Here is a 23200-nt window from a genome sequence, read left to right as displayed (position 1 = left end):
CATCTGAACAAGGCACTACGCTAAGCAGACACCACTTACAGCCCCTGGTTTAAATACCAAACCTCTCCACTGTGTCTCATGAAGTAAGAGCATGTGACTGATGATGGTGATCCGTCCATAGGGTGGGGACGATAAGCTTTGCGGCCTGTTTGATGTTCCTTGAGACGAGAAAGCCATGTGCCGGCACAAGATCTCATCCTCTCTATTCTCTTATATTCTGAACAAGACACTACACTACACACACACCCCTTTCCGTCCTTGATTTTAAATTCCAAATCTCTCCGCTGTGATTCATGAAGTGAGAGCATGTGAGTGTTGATGGTGATCCGTCCATTGGGTCCGGAAGATAAGCTCTGCAGCCTCATTGATGGACTTCGAGAGGAATAGGCCATGTGCCGGCACCAGATCTCATCCTGTCTATTCTCTCATCATCTGAACAAGGCACTACGTTAAACACACACCACCTACAGTCCCTGGTTTAGATAACAAACCTCACCACTGTGTCTCATGAAGTAAGAGCATGTGACTGTTGATGGTGATCCGTCCATCGGGTGGGGACGATAAACTCTGCGGCCTGTTTGATGTTCTTCGAGAGGAGTAGCTCATGTGCCGGCACCAGATCACATCCTCTTTATTCTCTAATCATCTGAACAAGACACTACACTACACACACACCCCTTACAGTCCTTGATTTTAATTTCCAAACCGCTCCGCTGTGTCTCATGAAGTGAGAGCATGTGAGAGTTGATGGTGATCCGTCCATTGGGTGCGGAAGATAAGCTCTGCGGCCTCTTTGATGGACTTCGAGAGGAATAGGCCATGTGCCGGTACCAGATCTCATTCTCTCTATTCTCTCATCATCTGAACAAGGCACTACGCTAAACACACACCACTTACAGTCCCTGGTTTAAATACCAAACCTCTCCACTGTGACTCATGAAGTAAGAGCATGTGACTGTTGATGGTGATCCGTCCATCGGGTGGGGACGATAAGCTCTGCGGCCTGTTTGATGTTCTTCGAGAGGAGTAGGCCATGTGCCGGTACCAGATCACATCCTCTCTAGTCTCTCATTATCTGAACAAGACACTACGCTACACACACACCCATTCCGGTCCGTGGTTTAGATACCAAACCTCTTGGCTGTATCTCATGAAGTGAGAGTATGTGACTGTTGATGGTGATCTGTCCATAGGCTGCTGACGACAAGCTCAGCGGCCTCTTTCATGCTCTTTGAGAGCAGTAGGCGATTTGCCGGCACAAGATCTCATCCTCTCTATTCTCTCATCATCTGAACAAGACACTACGCTACACACACAATCCTTACAGTCTCTGGTTTAAATTCCAAACCACTCCGATGTGTATCATGAAGTGAGAGCATGTGATTGTTGATGGTGATCTGTCCATCAGGTGGGGACGATAAGCTATGCAGATTCTTTGATGCACTTCGAGAGCAGTAGGCCACGTGCAGGCACCAGATCTCATCCTCTCTATTCTCTCATCATCTTAACAGGGCACTACGCTAAACACACACCGCTTACACTCCCTGGTTTAAATACCAAACCTCTCCACTGTGTTTCATGAAGTGAGAGCATGTGATTGTTGATGGTGATCTGTCTATCAGGTGTGGACGATATGCTCTGCAGATTCTTTGATGCACTTCGAGAGCAGTAGGCCATGTGCCGGCACAAGATCTCATCCTCTCTATTCTCTCATCATCTGAACAAAACACTTCACTACACACACACTCCTTACAGTCCTTGATTTTAAATTCCAATCCTCTCCGCTGTGTCTCATGAAGTGAGAGCATGTGAGTGTTGATGGTGATCCGTCCATTGGGTGCGGAAGATAAGCTCTGCGGCCTCTTTGATGGACTTCGAGAGGAATAGGCCATGTGCCGGCACCAGATCTCATCCTCTCTATTCTCTCATCATCTGAACAGGGCACTACGCTAAACACACACCACTTGCAGCCCCTGGTTTAAATACCAAACCTCTCCGCTGTGTCTCATGAAGTGAGAGCATGTGACTGTTTATGGTGATCCGTCCATCGGGTGGTGACGATAATCTCCGCGGCCTCCTTGATGCTCTTTGAGAGGTGCAGGCCTTGTGCCGGCATCAGATCTCATCCTATCCATTCTCTCATCCTATCCATTCTCTCATCATCTCCATCAAAGACACTATGCTACACACACACCCCTTACAGTCATCTACACTTAAAAGATACACGTATGCACACAGATCTCTTATTTCGCGAAGGAAAAGTGCCTGCAGGCGCGAAGTTCGGGGGAACCCTTTCCAATTATGCTGCTGAACCTACCCTTCTGGGTCTCCCACCCATTCGTGCCATTCGACTTTACTTTATAAGCTGTATTCCCATTTCGGAAATTTCTGAATAACAATAACTTTTTTCTAGTTCTCGGTAAAAAAATTTTCAGGGGAGACCTTTATGTGGACATATCTTTGACATTGACTTCTGAGACTCTTTAGTATAAATTAATGAAAACGTTATACAGACTAATATTGCTTAATACCTTGCATCAAACAGAGCTGAAATAGACATTTCAGCAAAATGTTACACGAAATTCGACTAACGCTGATGCAGAGAAGAGAATCAACTTTTAACTTATGTGGCGTCTCAGGCATCAAAGATATACCACTTTCATTTTGGAGTAACATGCAACAAAGCCTCCTCTACATGATATTGTAGTAGTGAACTTGCTTTACTACTATTACTTTTACTATTTTTGACCTCTTTCTTTTAGAGTCTTCGTTTATCAAGCGAATCCGGCACCTACTGTCCATGACCTGCTAAGTTCTGGTGTCAACGATGAGGAGTACTTCATGGGACACCGAGAGCGCGGTGTGGCACTCGTCTTCAGCCACAAGAACTTCGATGTTCGGCGACACGCTGACGGAGACTACCAGCCTGCTGTGAGAGACGGCACGGAAGTCGACAGAGACGCACTCCGGAACACATTCACAACGCTCGGCTTCGAAGTTCTATGTTTCAACGATCGGTGTCATGAGGAAATAAGCAGCGAACTCAGGTATGGTAAGTGAAAAAGATATTTGCTCTCAAGCAAGGAGTTTACATCTACATCAGTGCTTGGTAAGCCACCACGTGGTTATAATACTATACCGGGCAGTTCACAGGATGGAACCATCCTCCTATAACAAAAACGGTGGATAAACACAGATTTAATGTAAAGTAGTATGAGATGGGGGAGGGAAAAACCTGTAAGGCTATGTTACCAACATGATGGCCATTTTGGAAACGGCCATCTTCGATGAAACTCATGATTTACAAAATACGTTCTGTAAACATTGTTATACAGCTTCATTGTTCGTGAAGAACGGCATCACAAAACCGCCAAAACCTGCCGTATTGTGCATTTAATTACAACCAGCTTCAGTCAAGTGACAATCTTCAAGTCCCCTACATATTTTCAAATTTTGTAAACCGCCATCCTGCATTCAACAGCTAATTTTCAAATGGAAGAGGGCTCATGTGACACACAGAGAATTATACAACAGAAACAATAGCTTGTTTCGTTTGAGCATAGTTTAATTCACTGTAGAGCTACGGCTCATTTGCAAAGAGCAACGCTGGTGACAATACATAAAAGCTACTGGAAGTACTCCACTGTTGTCCAGCACGTTATAAGGTTTTTGCTATTCGTTTCACCCATTCCTCATGAACTTCAACCAACATGGTACCGGAAAGGTAGTACAACCATCAGCAACTCACTCTCTCAGAAGAGCAAGATCTATGAACACAATTGCTTTCACATATCCTCACAGATGGAAATCTAACAGACTTAAATCAGGGAATATGACGATCACACCATTGGACCTCTGTGACCTATCCATATCCAGGTATGCTCAGAGAAATAGCCCGTAATGAGGTGGTGCACCGTCATGACGAAAGACAGATGCAAATATTCCACCTTCAGATAGCAGCGACGGAATCACATCTTCGTTTAATACCTGCTATTAGTGCACCCTGAATGAAGGAGGATCTCACAGTGCAAGAACCCTACCTTCCACACCACACCCCATCTTTTGGTGCGCCATCCAGTGAAGTTTAACGTATGACCAGTATCTATGGTTTTATTTATTTACCTATTTGCATTTTGAAAGGTTGCCAGCTTAAGTGGGGCCATTATTCCTATTGCTGCAACCTGGATTACTACTGAACAACCAGAACAGCGGTTGATGTTGCTTCATCCATAGCCGTTGATTATCGTGCAGTTTTTGGTTTATCTGTGACAATATCAGTTTCACAGAATGTCGTGGGAAATTTCGCCACCACATTGTGGGTCATGGGTGTTCTTTCCGGTAGTGTTGGTTGAAATCGTCTTTGAAAACACGGCGCTCCTCTCTCCTAATATCAGGACGAACTGATTCTGCTCGATTTCTATGAACGACATCGGCTTTAACGTCACCTGAAGGAAAGAAACATTAGTCATACTCTGAGAATGAGTAAAGGTGTTGTTACATTCTTTCTTTCTTCCTTCCTTTCTTTCACTGGTGCCATGTCCCGCACTGACGTAGTGTCGGTATTGTTAGGAACGTATTTGGCAAGGTTAGTGGAAAGCGGTGGCCGGATGCCCTTCCTGCCGCCATCCTGTACACCCCAGGATGGAATTAGTGTACCCCTACTGTCTGTGTCGAGTGTAATGAATAGAATAGTGCAAGCGTGTTCCGACGTCTGCGTGTCGTGTAACTGAGGCGAAACGCGGGGACCAGCCCGTTATTCACCTAGCGGGATGTGGAAAACCGCCTAAAAACCACATCCAGGCTGGCCAGCACACCGGTCCTCGTCTTAATCCGCCGGGAGGATTCGATCCGGGGCCGGCGCGCCTACCCGAGTCCAGGAAGCATCACGTTAGCGCTCTCGGATACCCTGGTGGGTGTGTTGTTGTGTTATATATATAAAAAAAATATATATATTTTTATTTTTAATTTATCAGGTGAATTTTTTTGTTAGATCATGATTCTTCCTACAGGGATATTATCTTTTCTTATCACTTTTACTTACGTGCATAAGTAAATATGAAATGCATTCTTGAAGGGCCGTTGTTATTCATGTACCAACTTTACATTACTAACGTGATGATTAAAATAAAGTTGCCGTTAACTGAATTGAATGTAATTTTGTTAATTTATAGTTATTGATTGCAAAGCAAGGCTCGCGAGAATTTCGATTGTTGCCGTGGAGCGGCCAAGATAAAACTTACTGAACTCATGGGATCTGTATAATTTAAAAAATGGACTTTAATGTTAATGTTCATTTTTGTTGCAACTTAGAAAGGTCGGCCGGAGTGGTCGTGCAGTTCTAGGCGCTACAGTCTGGAACCGAGCGACCACTACGGTCGCAGGCTAGAATCCTGCCTCGGGCATGGATGTATGTGATGTCCTTAAGTTAGATAGGTTTAATTAGTTCTAAGTTCTAGGCGACTGATGACCTCAGAAGTTAAGTCGCATAGTGCTCAGAGCCATTTTGAACTTAGAAAGGTTCTTACAACGAAATCTCTCGCATTTACGGTTACTGTTAACACTTTGAAAAATAAATTAATACTTCGCCGCGTAATGGCAGACCAGAGGCTGCATCGGAAGATGAGCTTTCCGCAGCGCAAATTACTGAAAAAAATGCTTATTAAAAATAATTATCCGCTGCGACCATTTAAGGTGACAACCATTACAAAGAAATTCATTTTGTGATAACAATAATTAGTTTATTTTAGCAGAATACAGAATAACTTACATAAAATATGTGTAGCCGCTCAAACAGTGTGTGTACCATAAAGTACGTCCGTCCTCCCCGCCCATACAATCGCGTCTCTTAGCGACCCTTTTTTATTTTCATAGATATGTTTTAGATAAATATACTACTTTTAAATTATCGCTGCATATCAGGATTTTTTTCAAGGACATTAACTGTATCTTTTATACTAATTACGAGTATATTCATAGAATACGTTAACTGTTTACAAATAATTTTTAGTTCATCCTTAACACTTCACAATATTGTTCATTGCTTACAACCGATAAAAATATCAATATTTATGTGACGTACCGTCACAGTGTGCTTAAAGGAAAGGCGCCATCGTTTTCCCTCTTGACTTATTTCATATGCCAAATGACTCCGTTTCCATTTGAAAATGTGTAGAGATCTTGAAGATTGTCTCATGAGTGAAACTATCGATTATATGCACAGCAATTTCTGGTGGTGTTGTGACGGCGGTCTTTAAGTACAGTAAACTGAAGCTGGGCAGTACCTTTCAAAGAAAATGTTTTTAAAATTGTGAATTGCTTCTAACATGGCGGCTTCCAAAATAGCCATCATATCTGTAACAGCCTCACTGGTTTTCCCTCTCTCCCATCTCGTACCACGTGACTTTAAATTTCTTTTTATCTACCTGTTTTCGTATTATAGTGGTGAGTCCACATCTATACACCACGCCTTATATCGATATATGTCGTCATCAGGACACCTCGTGGTGTATGGTGGAATATGGTGCAACATGACCATTATTTTCAATATATCCTTTTCCATTCAACTTGAAAATGCTGCCCAAGATGAACAACTGTAGATGTGACTTCATAAAAGAAACAAAAATTGTAATTATTCTGTGGTTGTCATTATCTGAGAGGCGTTTGGGAGGAAGCAGATATGTTTACTGATTATCATTGAAAATCAGATGTCTGTAGTGTATGCGCACGGTGATCTATATTTGAAGTTCGACTGTCTTCGTTACACTGACATCGTAAAAGACCCCAAAACTTCACCATTACATAACACTCATAGGTTGCGATTATGAAACGTGGTGCTGAGCCTCGAATTACGTATCACAACAGTCCACTTTAGACAAACATTCATCGTAGATAGAACCTTTGCACCTTACATAGTCTCAGCAGCATATAACACATAATTTTACATATATGCGGCTAGTAGTTTTATTTGTAATGTGACAGAAACTAAGTATGTCGCTGCCGTGAAGCAAACAGCACATAAAATTTGTAGCGACATGCAAGAAGACCCGCAGAGAATTGAACCTTAGTGCAGGGATTGGCAGATACCCCTCAGTATAAACAGATATATGATATTGCCTATAAATACGCAGAGAGAAATACTATCACATGATTACACGACTGACGAAGAACAACTGGAAGCAGCTAAATTCAATAAATATCTAGGAGTGTACGTAAGGGACGGTTTAAAGTGTAACGATCAAATAAAATTAGTCGTAGGTGACGCATATGTCTGACTTAGATTCACTGCAGAACCCTCAGGAATTGTAGTCCACGCATAAAGAAAATTGCTTACAAAACCTTGGTTCTAATGCTTCTTGGGTATTGATCGTCAATTTGAGACTCTTATTGTTTATAGAGGAAATAGAGAAAATCCAAAGAAGAACAGCGCGTTTCGTCACAGGTTCGTTTAATTAGTGCGAAAACGTCACGGAGATGCTCATCCAACTCTAGCAGCAGACGTTACAATAGAGGAACTGCGCTTAACGCTGCGGCTTACCGTTGAAATTCCGAGGGGCTACATTCGTAGAAGAGTTACACAGTATATTTCTACCCCTAAGACTGTGAGGTAAAACTGGAGTGATTCGAGCTTACTTGGAGGTTTATCAATAATAGTTGTCCCGACGGACCATTCACGACAGGAACAGGAAAGGCGGGGAAGGGGGCAGTTACAATGCTATTGAAAGCACCCACCGCCACACAGCATAAGGTGAATTGCACAGCACAGGTGTAGATGTCAATATGGGGAGGCAGGACTGAATGTTGTGTAGTGTTTATTTGCAACAGCAGATTTTATTGTCTTGTGCCGAAATTGGTGAGTTTGCATCTGCCCAAGGCGTGAAGAATTGGAAGTCGGGAAGGAGGGAGAGAGGGGCCAGCTGATGTGTCAGTGTGCTCACGGGCATATGGAGCTACAGGGTGGCGCAAGAAATGTGTTACCATTTTGTTTTTGAATATAAACTTAATTTCAATACAATCTGAAAGGAACATATACTACAATGAAGAGCCGTCCATGGAGATTTGTTCTAACTCAGCACATGCTCAATATGTCCACCACTTCGCTTCCTAACTTCCTTCCAACGAACACTGAAGTTAGTGATTACTCTACGGCACATGTCTTCCGTAATTTCACTGCAACTTGAAGAATAAGTCTTCTGAGCTCCATTAAATCACGTGGACGTTTCGGGAAAATTTTTTCCTTTAGGTACCCCCAAAGAAAAAAGTCACATGGATTGAGGTCTGGACTATTGGGGGGCCAATTTTGTCCGTCACTGAAGCGACCTGGAAGCCTGAGCGAAATGATCCGCATGTCGAAATGCTCGTATAAAAACTCCAACACAGTGTTTGCAGTATGTGGCCCTGCTCCAGCTTGCATGAACCACTGCGTTTTGAAGGGCAAGGCAGTAGCAAGAAGCTGTGGAATGAAGCTATTGTGAAGCATGCTCAAATAACGCTCGCTGTTCACAGTTTCTTCAAAGAAAAAGGTCCAATAAGTCCGTGACTGGAAATTGCTGCCTACGCTGTAATCCTTGGGGCATAATGTTGCCGTTCATGTAGCACTTGTGGGTTTTCAGTGGCCCAAAAGCGTACATTTTGTTTGTTAACCACACCGTCTAAATGAAAATGCGCCTCGTCAGAAAACCAAACGTTGTTGAGAGTTTCTTCCCTATCCTCCGCCCACTGAGCAAACAGTAGTCTCTGCTGCTTGTGTTCTTCAGTGAGCTCCTGTGCACAGGTCATCTTGTACATATACGCTTATAAGAATGCGTTTAACGGAGCGTCTGGATATTCCCAGTTGCACTGCTGCCTTTCTATACGTTTTCCCGGGACTTCTCTGTACAGCAACTCGTACCACTTCAATATTCTCCGGCGAACAAATAGGCTTATGCCGAGGTCGCTTCGCTTCCAATACTGTTCCTTGCTGTACAAATTTATCGTACAACCTGTGGATGGTCTTCTTGCAAGGGACCCATCGTGTGTTAAACTGTTGTCGAAAACGCCTCTGAGTCACAACAAGGCTTTTCGTTTCATGAAAAAATAACGCAATTGCCGATCGTTGCTGTGTCGTCAGTCTTCCATTGTCAGCCACTGCTGCTTACTAGTCTCCTAGCGGCAGTATCGTGAATTACACGTCATTTTGTAACTCATTTGTTTTTCCAAGCTCTGCTGGTACTGCTGTAGGGATCCCAGTGGGATATCTAACGTGCGTCGTAAATTTTTTTTATTATTATTTTGAGCTTTTCCCTTATTACAGAGTCTTACCTCCAACATAATAATTTACTTGGAAATTACAATACAAACAATAAACGTTCTTAAACTATAATCTCAAAATATTTCTCTAGGTGTTTCGATCTTGTGTGTCTTCTTCCTCTGCGCCCATTTTCCTCATTGTGTGCTGTACATTTTGGAGCCAGGTGGTCATAGGTCGTCCTCTTCTTCTTCTCCCCTCCGGTTTCCACTCCAGTATCAATTTTGGTATTCTGGTTTTCTCCATTCGTCGTACATGTCCGTACCACTGTAATTTCTTCCTATCCATTACGTCATATATTCTTTCTTTTATTTCCATTCTCCTTATTACTTCGGTGTTCCTTATCTTTTCTTTCCTGGAGATTCTTGCAGATCTTCTCCAAAAGTCCATCTCTAGAGCTTGTAATTTTTTAATGTGCTTCATGTTAATTGTCCAGGTCTCCGTTCCATACAGAACCACAGTCTCTAATATGGATTTGTATATTAACTTTTTAGTTCTGCTCATTACATTCCTGCTCCATAAGACTGAGTTAAGCATCCCAATGACCCTCCGTCCGCTACTAATTCTTTTATTGATTTCTGACTCTGATTTTCCCTCGATTTCTAAAATGGATCCCAAATAACAGAAAGTGTTTATCTTTTTGATTTTCTTTCCTTCAATGTATAGCTCATCTGAATCATTAGTCAAGTGTTCTGTTTTTTGGTAATTAATCTTCAAACCCCAAGTTTTGTATGCTACTGCTAGTTGATTGCACATATAGTTAGCATCCTCCCCATCTTGTGCTACGACTACTTGATCATCAGCAAATAATAAATGATGTAGGTAAACACCATCTCTTATTTCTAATCCCATACTATTACATTTACGAGACCATGTTCTAAGGCTAATATCTATATAGATTTTAAATAATGATGGTGACATGGGACAGCCCTGTATAAGGCCTTTGCTTGTTCTAAATTTCTGTGAAAGTTTATTACCAACTTTCACTTGGCAAATGTTATCTTTATGCATCTGTTGTATTATTTTAATCAAGGAAGGGTTTATGTTTGCCATATGTAGTACTCTCCAAAGTAATTTTCTTGGAACAGTATCATACGCTTTTTCTAGATCTATGAAAATTAATCCTATATTTTTTGATTTCTCCCTATGTTTCTCCACAATCTGTCGTAATGTGAAAATATGGTCTACACATGATCTTCCAGCCGTGAATCCACATTGTTCTTCTTGGGTTCTAAAATTTTTTTCCAGTTTGTTTTCAATTACTTTCGCAAAAATTCTCATTAATGCGTTTGTAACACAAATTCCTCGATAGTTTGAACAAATTTTGCGATCTCCTTTCTTAAATATTGTATTAATGTAACCTAGCTTCATCTCGTTGGGTATTGAATCTCCATGTATCATTTTGTTGAAGAGCTGTGTTATCAGTTTCACAATTTTGTCACCACCATATTTCAGACACTCCAGATTGATATTGTCTGGTCCCGGTGATTTACCATTCTTTCCTGCTCTCAACGCCTGAAGTATTTCACTTTCTAAAATATAGATCTCATCATCTTCATGTCCTTTATCTTCCCCTGTTTCTTCTTCTAGATATTCTTCTCTGTCCTCATTTAATAATTTTTGGAAATACTCTTCCCATTCCTTTTGTGTTGTCAGTTGCAGATTAGTTTTGCTTTTTGTATCCTGTCGAAGCCCTTTCATTACTGACCATGCTTCTTTTGCTCTCCCAAATCCTAATTTGCTATTCACCTTGGCACATGTTCTTTCCCATGCTTCATTTTTTGCCATCCTTGTTTTTTTCATCACTTCATGCTTCTTTTCCTTGGATATTGATCTTGTTTCTTCTGATTTATCATTCAACCACTGAAGGAACGCATTTCGTTTTTCTCTAACTAGGACCTCTAGTTCCTCTGACCATCACTCTGCTGCACGGTTGTGGTTGCTATCTTTTTTACCCAACACCTCTGATGCCATGATTAGCTTTTATATAGTCATATATTTCCTCTGTACTTCCTTCAAATGATTCAACCAGTTTCCTTTCCATCCTGGCCGCGAAGAGTGTTCTGGTACTTTCGTCTTGTAGGCTGTCAATATTAAAAGGTAAATTTTCATCTTTCTCAGTCTGGTTCGTTTTATTTATGTTACTTGTATCACTCCTTGCATTCTTCCATGGCCAGAAAGACTTCATTTTAACTAGACAGTGGTCTGTTCCACACTGGGCTCCTCTATAAGATCTGACGTCTACTGCTTTGAAACTACTTGTTTGCCTAATGATGATATAATCTATTATAGAACGAAGTTCTTTGGTGTTCTGTTGCCAAGTATATTTATGAATGTCCTTATGTTTGAAAAATGTGTTGGTAATTTTTAGATCAAATTGTTCGCAAATTGCAATCAATCGTTCCCCATTGTCATTATATTCGTCCTCTCCATGTTTTCCTACTATTCTACAAGATTCTCTAATTCCTACCCTTCCATTCAGATTCCCCATGATAATCAGTTCCTTTCTTCTTGGGATTTTTTCAATAGTCTCCCTGAGGGTGTCCCAAAATGTATCTTTCTCCTTATCTTTTGTGTCGTTCGTGGGTGCATATACGCCAATAATCACAACTTCCCTAGCAAATAATGTCATTTCAACAGTTATAATACGTTGATTGATGAATGTCCAATTTGTGATTCTTTCTTTCCATGATTTCTTTATCATAATGGAGACTCCTGCTCTGGCTCTTACTGCTTTTGATATCCCACTCCAGATATGTACATAATTATCAAGTTCTTCTTCTCCTTGGTCTTTCTTCTTTGTTTCAGAGAGTACGACAACATCCATGTTGAACATGTCAAGTTCTGCAGGTAGTAAATTTATTTTAGTGGAAATACCTTGCACATTCCAGCATCCAAACATAATTTTCCGTTTCTCATCGCCAGTTCATCGTCCAAAGTTCCAATTTTTCCGAGGCATATTATTAGGTTTTTTAGCATTTTTATGTTTTTATGTGAATGAGGAGCTGGCCCACTGCCAACCCCCAACCCGGAGGACCAGGTAATTTTTACTCAAGGTCGTAAATTGTGAAAGAAACAATTGGTAACACATTTCGTGCGGCACCCTGTGTAATGCGGTCAGAGTTGTCCTTATCAGGATTAGCAGGCGTGTCTTGGAGTAGGAAACGGAAGGATTGTCAGAAAGAGGTTGGTTGCTTTGGAGGAGTCGATAGTGTGGAGTGAGTCCCTGGTATGTTAACTAGATGGGAAGTCCACGGGTATTTACTTGAGTTTATTGTTCGTTTATTGTTAATGTACCATTGAGCTTGGCGCGTGTCTATCTCCTGTCTGGGAGTCATTTTGCTCTGAGTAACCTCTTGATGAGTGCCTGTAATAGCTGGCAGCGAGTTGGTGTGTTCTACTCGTGAGTGAAGGTGAAGGAACGGCAGAGATGGCAGTTATTTCAAGAGCTCGTGAAGAGAGAGGAAGTCGGATTGCATAAATGGAGCCAATAGTAGTATCTTCAGTCAATGTTTGTTGCAGGCAAATCAGTGTTTTTTATGTCTACAGGAGTTTGGAAGATGATAGAGTGGCGTCAGTTCTGGTTATGGATATACTCCCGTTTGACATTATCGTAACCTTGGACAGGTACGCTGTTCTTTATGTGCGTGTTGGATTATAGCTGTGGTGTGTGACGTAGGATTCAGATCTGGAGTGGGTCGTGACTTATTCCGATCGGATGAAAGAGCTCTGCATTTACAGATGCAAGGACGTTGCCGCATGTTATTAGTGTTATTCACGGGTAAATTCTTTATACGTCTGACTGGTAGTATTATAAATACTATGTTCAAAATTTTCATTTTTTTCTGTTTTCTACATCATGTAAATTTAAATGTTATATTATCACATGATTTAGTTTTTGCGTTGCCGAACAGAAAAGCTGAAGCATCCAGATGGGGAACAGGTAACGAAATGATGGATTGAGATGGTATGTGATGTTATTTCAGTGATTACAAATTCAAGTTTACGCGGACTTGACAGTATGAACTCACTTATCAGTATGACGTTGCACCGCATGTGGTCTCGATGTATGCACTGATTCGGTTCGGAAGGGCGTCAGAAATTCGTTGTATCCTGTCCTGAGGCAAGCTGGCCAAAAATTGTTGAAACTAGTTCATGATATATGAAGATGGTGTCTATTCTTTCAGACATGTCCGAAAGAACAGATACCATCTTCATACAGTTAACGCTAACCGGCCATTGACCTTTTTCTTCTGTGCTGGATGGTCACGGGTCTCAGCTTCACACAGACAGTTCATAGAGACGTGTCATGTGTGCACGAGCATTGTCCTGTTGAAAAACGGCACCAACATACCGTTGCATGAGAGGTAACATATGAAGCCGTAGGACGTCCGTGAGCTGCGGAGGTGTTTCCTCTAGCACAACCAACCGTGACCTGAAATCTTACTCGATCGTTCACCACACCATAGCGCCAGGAGTAACAGATCTGTGCCACTCCAGAGAACTGGAAGAATGGGACGTCTCCCCAAGTTGCGATCATCCTCACCATCAATGGTCATGTGGGGTAGTGCAGAACCGTGATTCATCATTTAAGACGACGTGTCGTCATTTATCAGCAGACCATGTCTCCTGACCATGGTACCACTCGAAGCCCAGCTGTTTTTGTTGTAGTGTTAACGGCAGCTTACTCCCAAGTCTCCAACCAATGGTGGGCCATGGTGCAGAATATTATGTAGAGGATAAGGGGTTATTTTTAGGAAATATGGTGCGAAATTGTGATTTAGTGTGTGTCAGTGCGCGATGTGCCAGCCTCACGGCAGACGGCGAACGAAGGCTGGCCGGCGCGTTATGCAGGTGACAGTTTTGCAACGAGCGTCGGTATGTGTGTACGTGCGTGGCAGTCATCAACAGCCAGAATGCAGCGTTAACAGAATTACTCAGGCGTGGGTCGCGTGTGGCGCGGTTGTGTTAGCCAACTCATTGAGAACGTTCTAATAAATAAAGCGCCGTGTAACCGGCGGATTCAGCAGCGGTCTGCACTATTTAAGGGCATCAGAGGTGGGCGTCGGCATCGGTTCGACTGATTGGGCGTTCGGTCGCCGTTACGTCGTCGTCATCAGTGACACTGTCCCCGAGGACCGGCCGGCAGAGGGCGTTGCCCACTGCTGCACCGGCGACTCCTGGCGTCGTCACGAGCCACAGCGTCTGCAAGAGGCGATCTAGGCCGGGCGTCGTGCTGCTAACCTCCTACCGCCTGCACAGCCGCTGACCGAGCACGGCGTCGCGTTCCCCGGGCTGCGCGCTTCAGCACGTCTCCACCACGACATGAGCGGTGGGACTGAGCTACCGGAAAATGTATTGGAAGAACCAACAATAAAGAGGGAGATTGCTAAAAACAGCCACCTTCTTCTACAACCCTGACCACGTCACCCGCTCCGATTACAGTGAGTCCAGTAGAGTCGAAAGACAGGGGCAGACGTGAAGGGGCTTACGATGGGCCTAGTGCACAAACGGTGTGCCTTCCTCGTAATAGTCTGGCATCCTTGAGTAAGTTGCTCCCAACTTCTGATGCAGTTCAACATCGGACTACTGTCACGTCTGAATGCCCCACAAATCTGGATACTGCACAATTAGACCACCCAGCCAGAAGGAGACCCACAAGGAGGTCCAATTCAAACTCTACCAGATGCTGATAACGCTGTTTCACACGAGTATGCAGTATCTTTGTGCCCTTCACAGTGACCATGCAACATCTGACGCCTAATGTACCCCATCAGGCTTGGTAACACTGAAAACAAGCAACAACAATACACTCTGGTAGCCGTTCTACGTCGCAGACAACTGCAACTGTAATCAGCTACATATTCACGGTGTATCAGGTTACAATGACATATGACTGTGTCTTCTCGCTGTTTCACTTACTTTTTCTGTGGCAGTGAGTACTTGGCTGTATGGGAAATTTCCCCAATCGACTAAAAAGGTTAATAAGTAAAGATATACGTTCAGTGAGCGGTTGCGAGCAATCCAAGCGAAAATATTTTGTGGTTGCAGTGGCGGAGCAGAACCACGACAGTCGCGACTGCGTTGCAGTGGCGGTGCTCTCCCACTGCGGGAGGGACGGGCAGCTGAGCGCCAGAGACCGCGAGTACCACGTCAGCGAGCTGTGGCAGCCGTTCATTCCCAGGCGCTGCCCGAGCCTCGACGGGAAACCCAAGCTCTTCTTCATACAGGTACGTCGCCCGAACAAGTCTAGGGCATTCTGTCTATACACTTAGATTTTCGAGAGTTCTTCCGAAAGTAATATCCAATCGGTTGCGAAATGGAAACTATTGTGAAAATCAAAAATGTTTTATTTGCAACAGTTAGTGACACCTTCTAGCTATTTCTCTACATAGTTGGAGCTCCTTCTTAGACATATGTCGTAGCGTTGTACCATCTTTTCGACACCCTAGTCACTGAAGGCGGCCGCTTGTGCTTTCCGCCAATTCTCTACGTTGGTCTACAGCTCGTTGTCTGTGCCATAATCTTGTCTCATAGCCAACGGTCTATTTCAGAAGAAATGAAACTCGGGGGGGGGGGGGGGGCAATTACGCGCTGTATTATGGGCGATCAAACACTCCCCACCGAAAAGGCTGCAGGAGCATTTTCGCTGCCCCTGCTGCGTGCGACTGAGAATTACCATGAAGAAGGAAACGTAAGACAGTTGTGTTATGTGGGTTGTACGACATCAGGCGAAATCCCTCATCAGGCCCTCTTACTTGGCGGGAGACACTATTTTCTGGATGTCTATTCGTGCTCATTGTCCGCCACTTAGAATGCGCAACAGGTCTACTAAAGAGACTGCTTACTCCACACTTGTCCGCCCTATTCTGGAGTATTGCTGTGCGGTGTGGGATCTGCATAAGGTGGGATTGACGGATGACATCGAAAAAGTATGAAGTAGGGCAGCTCGTTTTGCATTATCGCGAAATAGGGGAGATGGTGCCACAAACATGATACATAAATTGGAACCGCAATCATTAAACAAAAGGCGTTTTTCGTTGCGACGGGATCTTCTCATGAAATTTCAATCTCCAGTTTTATCCTCCGATTGCAAAAACATTCTGTTGGCACCCACCAACATAGGGAGAAACGACCAACACGATAAAATAAGAGAAATCAGGGCCTGCACAGAAAAATTTAAGTGCTCGATTTTCCGGCGCGGCGTCCGAGAGTGGAACGGTTGCGAGACAGCTTGAACGTGGTTCACTGAATCCCCTGCCAGGCACTTTATTGTTCAGATGTGTGTGATTTCCGAAGGGACCAAACTTCTTAGGTCATCAGTCCCTAGACTTACACACTAGTTAAACTAACTTAAACTAACTTATGCTAAGAACAATACAAACACACCCATGCCCGAGGGAGGAGTCGAACCTCCGGCGGGAGGGGTCGCGCAATCCCTGACACAGTGCCTCAAACCGCGCGGCCACTCTGCGTGGTGCACTTTATTGTGAACAGCAGAGTAATCACGTAGATTTAGATGCAGATGTAGACATGATGCTGTCGACCGGCATCCTATAGACACTGCCCAACACATCTATGCAAAGCTTCATCGGATTTTCACTGTCATTTCCATTTCGCGCCAGGTCGGACCTTATTTTCCAAATAGCACTCGACTATTCTGTGAGACTTTTTGATTCAGGGTTTTGAATTCATTCATACTCATCACAGCTTGTTTCACGGCTATGATATGACGGATTTAAGGTATTTGTGGGAAACGTAATTAATATTTCAGGAGGGAATAGGTGGCAGTTCTGACAATTTAGAAAATAAATAGTTAAAAAATTGTGTTCTATTATTCAGGTGAAATTCATAAAACATTAATTTCTCATTCGAGTACAAATATTCTGACAGATTTCTGTCGCTTTCAGTGCTGATTATTAAATATGCAAGTCTACGAGGGCAGAATGAAGTGTACCAGATGCTTCAAATAGGCTAATAATTCTCATTATTGCACAACAACACTTCATTAGTTTGCAGCTAAGCTGTTCACCTCAGATACCTTATGAACTCTTTAAGGTATCGTAATACACTCCTGGAAATGGAAAAAAGAACACATTGACACCGGTGTGTCAGACCCATCATACTTGCTCCGGACACTGCGAGAGGGCTGTACAAGCAATGAACACACGCACGGCACAGCGGACACACCAGGAACCGCGGTGTTGGCCGTCGAATGGCGCTAGCTGCGCAGCATTTGTGCACCGCCGCCGTCAGTGTCAGCCAGTTTGCCGTGGCATACGGAGCTCCATCGCAGTCTTTAACACTGGTAGCATGCCGCGACAGCGTGGACGTGAACCGTATGTGCAGTTGACGGACTTTGAGCGAGGGCGTATAGTGGGCATGCGGGAGGCCGGGTGGACGTACCGCCGAATTGCTCAACACGTGGGGCGTGAGGTCTCCACAGTACATCGATGTTGTCGCCAGTGGTCGGCGGAAGGTGCACGTGTCCGTCGACCTGGGACCGGACCGCAGCGACGCACGGATGCACGCCAAGACCGTAGGATCCTACGCAGTGCCGTAGGGGACCGCACCGTCACTTCCCAGCAAATTAGGGACACTGTTGCTCCTGGGGTATCGGCGAGGACCATTCGCAACCGTCTCCATGAAGCTGGGCTACGGTCCCGCACACCGTTAGGCCGTCTTCCGCTCACGCCCCAACATCGTGCAGCCCGCCTCCAGTGGTGTCGCGACAGGCGTGAATGGAGGGACGATTGGAGACGTGTCGTCTTCAGCGATGAGAGTCGCTTCTGCCTTGGTGCCAATGATGGTCGTATGCGTGTTTGGCGCCGTGCAGGTGAGCGCCCCAATCTGGACTGCATACGACCGAGGCACACAGGGCCAACACCCGGCATCATGGTGTGGGGAGCGATTTCCTACACTGGCCGTACACCACTGGTGATCGTCGAGGGGACACTGAATAGTGCACGGTACATCCAAACCGTCATCGAACCCATCGTGCTACCATTCCTAGACCAGCAAGGGAACTTGCTGTTCCAACAGGACAATGCACGTCCGCATGTATCCCGTGCCACCCAACGTGCTCTACAAGGTGTACGACAACTACCCTGGCCAGCAGGATCTCCGGATCTGTCCCCCATTGAGCATGTTTGGGACTGGGTGAAGCGTCGTCTCACGCGGTCTGCACGTCCAGCACGAACGCTGCTCCAACTGAGGCGCCAGGTGGAAATGGCATGGCAAGCCGTTCCACAGGACTACATCCAGCATCTCTACGATCGTCTCCATGGGAGAATAGCAGCCTGCATTGCTGCGAAAGGTGGATATACACTGTACTAGTGCCGACATTGTGCATGCTCTGTTGCCTGTGTCTATGTGCCTGTGGTTCTGTCAGTGTGATCATGTGATGTATCTGACCCCAGGAATGTGTCAATAAAGTTTCCCCTTCCTGGGACAATGAATTCACGGTGTTCTTATTTCAATTTCCAGGAGTGTACTACTTGCATCTACGAACTGTGAAAAACTACTTGAATCATGTAGAGTAATTTTTCATAGTATTATCAGTTCCAGCGATATTGGTATGATTTTCGTTTTTTCATGTGGAACTACCTAATTTCTACTGCTCTTATTAGAGTTTTCAAAGTTACGACATGAACGGCGTTTACTCTCCAAAATTTGATTAGAAGTTCTGGAAAAATTGCAGTATTTAGAGTTATGGGTATCTTTCACCCACTAAGACTTCCTAAATGAAGTAAAGATCAATCATTCGCGCACTAAAACCTTCTGTCTCCGGTGTTCCGCCTGCCCTAGCCAATGCGTATACTCAGCAGCGCAATGACGCATAGTTCTTGTATTCAACTTTCCGCGATTTGTGATGGTACCTCTATAGGGGAATAGAATTCCTTGAAGAAAAAACCTATCGTCTCGATGTCGGATCAGCACCGAGTAAGAGAATTCCACGTTTCCTTTGCAAACCTCTTGGTTAATATGCAGGTGAAGCGGCACATAACATGGATGGAAGCTGTCTGCGTGCAAAAAGCGAACAACACTGGTCTAACGTATTCCAGAGTAATTGGAGAGGAACAAGCAATTCCTCTGGGGCTAACACGTGGAAATGAGAAACAGCAGCAAGAAAATCTACACTCCTGGAAATTGAAATAAGAACACCGTGAATTCATTATCCCAGGAAGGGGAAACTTTATTGACACATTCCTGGGGTCAGATACATCACATGATCACACTGACAGAACCACAGGCACATAGACACAGGCAACAGAGCATGCACAATGTCGGCACTAGTACAGTGTATATCCACCTTTCGCAGCAATGCAGGCTGCTATTCTCCCATGGAGACGATCGTAGAGATGCTGGATGTAGTCCTGTGGAACGGCTTGCCATGCCATTTCCACCTGGCGCCTCAGTTGGAGCAGCGTTCGTGCTGGACGTGCAGACCGCGTGAGACGACGCTTCACCCAGTCCCAAACATGCTCAATGGGGGACAGATCCGGAGATCTTGCTGGCCAGGGTAGTTGACTTACACCTTCTAGAGCACGTTGGGTGGCACGGGATACATGCGGACGTGCATTGTCCTGTTGGAACAGCAAGTTCCCTTGCCGGTCTAGGAATGGTAGAACGATGGGTTCGATGACGGTTTGGATGTACCGTGCACTATTCAGTGTCCCCTCGACGATCACCAGTGGTGTACGGCCAGTGTAGGAGATCGCTCCCCACACCATGATGCCGGGTGTTGGCCCTGTGTGCCTCGGTCGTATGCAGTCCTGATTGTGGCGCTCACCTGCACGGCGCCAAACACGCATACGACCATCATTGGCACCAAGGCAGAAGCGACTCTCATCGCTGAAGACGACACGTCTCCATTCGTCCCTCCATTCACGCCTGTCGCGACACCACTGGAGGCGGGCTGCACGATGTTGGGGCGTGAGCGGAAGACGGCCTAACGGTGTGCGGGACCGCAGCCCAGCTTCATGGAGACGGTTGCGAATGGTCCTTGCCGATACCCCAGGAGCAACAGTGTCCCTAATTTGCTGGGAAGTGGCGGTGCGGTCCCCTACGGCACTGCGTGGGATCCTACGGTCTTGGCGTGCATCCGTGCGTCGCTGCGGTCCGGTCCCAGGTCGACGGGCACGTGCACCTTCCGCCGACCACTGGCGACAACATTGATGTACTGTGGAGACCTCACGCCCCACGTGTTGAGCAGTTCAGCGGTACGTCCACCCAGCCTCCCGCATGCCCACTATACGCCCTCGCTCAAAGTCCGTCAACTGCACATACGGTTCACGTCCACGCTGTCGCGGCATGCTACCAGTGTTAAAGACTGCGATGGAGCTCCGTATGCCACGGCAAACTGGCTGACACTGTCGGCGGCGGTGCACAAATGCTGCGCAGCTAGCGCCATTGGACGGCCAACACCGCGGTTCCTGGTGTGTCCGCTGTGCCGTGCGTGTGATCATTGCTTGTACAGCCCTCTCGCAGTGTCCGGAGCAAGTATGGTGGGTCTGACACACCGGTGTCAATGTGTTCTTTTTTCCATTTCCAGGAGTGTATTTCGTTCGCTCCGGTCTTAACAAGCTTGCTCTTCCCCAATGCATGGTATTCCAATACTCTTCCAATAACAATCTTTTTGCACGTTCTAGGAACAGCCATTCTTAATGGACACCGACTGTCAGGGTATCGTTCCGCGTACTACTCAGCTGTTGCCTTTGCTTTTTTCAGCATTCTCCATAAAGAAGCAGCGTGTCTTGATTTTCTTGGTTTGAGAAAACATTTATTTCTTCAAGCTAACCAGTACACGATGCAGCCCGCATTAGTTGGTATTGGTACTGACTACAAAAGCGATAAAGTGTTTAGAAAAAAACTTCGCAATTGTCTCTGATGGAAATTATTCGGCAAATCAAACTTCAACAGCTTCTGTTCGATTCCGTAGAGTATGAGCTATACAGATTACAATGAAAGAAATTCTTGTCAGGTGAAAAAAAAAAAAAAAATGTTTCAAATGGCTCTGAGCACTATGGGACTTAACTTCTGAGGACATCAGTCCCCTAGAACCTAGAACTACTTAAACCTAACTAACCTAAGGACATCACACACATCCATGCCCGAGGCAGGATTCGAACCTGCGACCGTTGCGGTTCCGGCCGGCTTGTTAGGTCACAAATAATTATTTTTTTTACATTAACAAAAATAATAACTTACATCTTTAATGTATTAGATGGATCCATTTTTAGCATGGGGGAACTTTCCACTTTTCATTTATAAAGCGTCACTCTCCATCCAGTTCATAGTGTCGTCAAAAGAACTATAAAGTTGTACAACTTTGCTTCCGCCGTTTGCCGATAGGTGGCGAAAACGGTAAGTAGCGGTCGAAAGAAACAGATCGCAGAGGTCAGGCAGTTAGCTTGGACCTCGGTCAACATAATTTCATTCAAACATTAGTCGATTTGTGTCTGCGTCATAAAGTTGTTCTTGATTGAAAATGTCAGATTACGAGCCTAATTCTCGTCACTTGCGGGAGGTGTTACTGCTTTGTTTCAATATGGATAAACAGCGACTGAATCTCATCGAATGCTCTCAAGTACGCATGGTAAGGACGCTAATAGTGAAAGAACGTGTCGTGAGTAGTTTCAACGCTTCAAGAACGGTGATTTTAACGTCGTAGACCAGCAGAGGGGTGGAAGAGAGAATATTTTCGAAGATGCAGAATTGGAGACATTGCTGAGTGAAGACTCGTGTCAAACTCAACAAGAATTGGCACGATTAGTGCGAGTGGCACAGAAGACCATTTCAAAACGTCTCAAGGCTATGGGCATGATTGAGAAAGAAAGAACTTGGGTCCCATGAGATCTGAAATCAAGAGACACTGAACGGCGTTTGTGTGTTTGTGAACAATTGCTTCAGAGGGAAAAACGGAAGGGATTTCTGCATCGCATTGTGATCGGGGACGAAAAATGGAATCATTATTATAACCCTAAACGCAAAAAATCATGGGGATATCCCGGCCATGCTTCCGGGTCAACGGTCAAACCGAATATTCGCGGCTCCAAGATCATGCTCTGCATTTGGTGGGACCAGCTCGTCGTCTTGTACCATCAGGTGTTAAAACCAAGAGAAACAATCACAGGTGCTCGTTATCGAAGGTAATTAATGCGTTTGAGTAGAGCATTAAAAGACAAGAGGCCGCAATACAGCGAGAGGCACGATAAAGTGATTTTGCAGCACGACAATGCTCGACCCCACTTTGCAAAAGAGGTCAAACCGTACTTGGGAACGTTAAAACGGGAAGTCCTACCCCACCCACCATATTCTCCACACATTGATCCCTCTGCCTATCACCTATTTAGATCAGTGGCGCATGGCCTGGCTGACCAATACTTCCGATCTCATGAAGAAGTCACAAATTAGATCGATTCGTGGATCGCTTCAAAAGATGAACCATTTTTTCGACGCATGATTCGTACAATGCCCAGAAGATGGGAGAAAGTAGTGGCCAGCGATGGAAAATACTGTGAATATTGGCCGGGCAAAAGACGGTTTTAACTTGGTGTTTCTGGCGAACAGGGTGGACGTAGCAAGTACATCAACTCTACGACAGATTCCGACGCCCACGTCTTCGTGACCGCCGGCTCGCGGGCGCGGACGGCGAAGAGAGCGGCCCGCGGGGGGAGGGGATTTAAATCGGCCGCCCGCCCTCAGGAGCTCAGTTCGTCAGGGCACCTGACGATGACGACATGTCTGATCGCCGAAATATTGTGCCCGTTGGACACTATGAACCGGCAGTATACCCGTGGACTGTTCGAGCAACAAATACGCCGGGAGAAACTGAAGAATCACATCATATACCTTTACGGGGAGGAGATGTATCGCAGCATGAGGAAACTCACAAGCTGCGCCACCGAAGATGCC

General features: G+C 45.0%; 1 protein-coding gene across 1 annotated transcript in view; it reads left to right on the top strand.

Annotated features, from left to right (window-relative positions):
- Positions 1-2492: 2492 nt before the first annotated feature.
- LOC124619005 (caspase-1-like) overlaps positions 2493-23200 on the top strand; it is a 61165-nt gene continuing 40457 nt past the window's right edge. Inside the window, exons 1-2 of the mRNA XM_047145392.1 lie at positions 2493-3052; positions 15335-15513. Of these exons, the coding sequence (XP_047001348.1) occupies positions 2842-3052; positions 15335-15513 (390 nt within the window). The 5' untranslated portion in view covers positions 2493-2841. The remainder of the gene's footprint in view (positions 3053-15334; positions 15514-23200) is intronic.

Source organism: Schistocerca americana, chromosome 1 (genome assembly GCF_021461395.2).
Source record: "Schistocerca americana isolate TAMUIC-IGC-003095 chromosome 1, iqSchAmer2.1, whole genome shotgun sequence".
NCBI lineage: Eukaryota > Metazoa > Arthropoda > Insecta > Orthoptera > Acrididae > Schistocerca > Schistocerca americana.
Note: the sequence above shows the minus strand (reverse complement) of the source record. Positions and strands in the feature narration are given on the sequence as shown.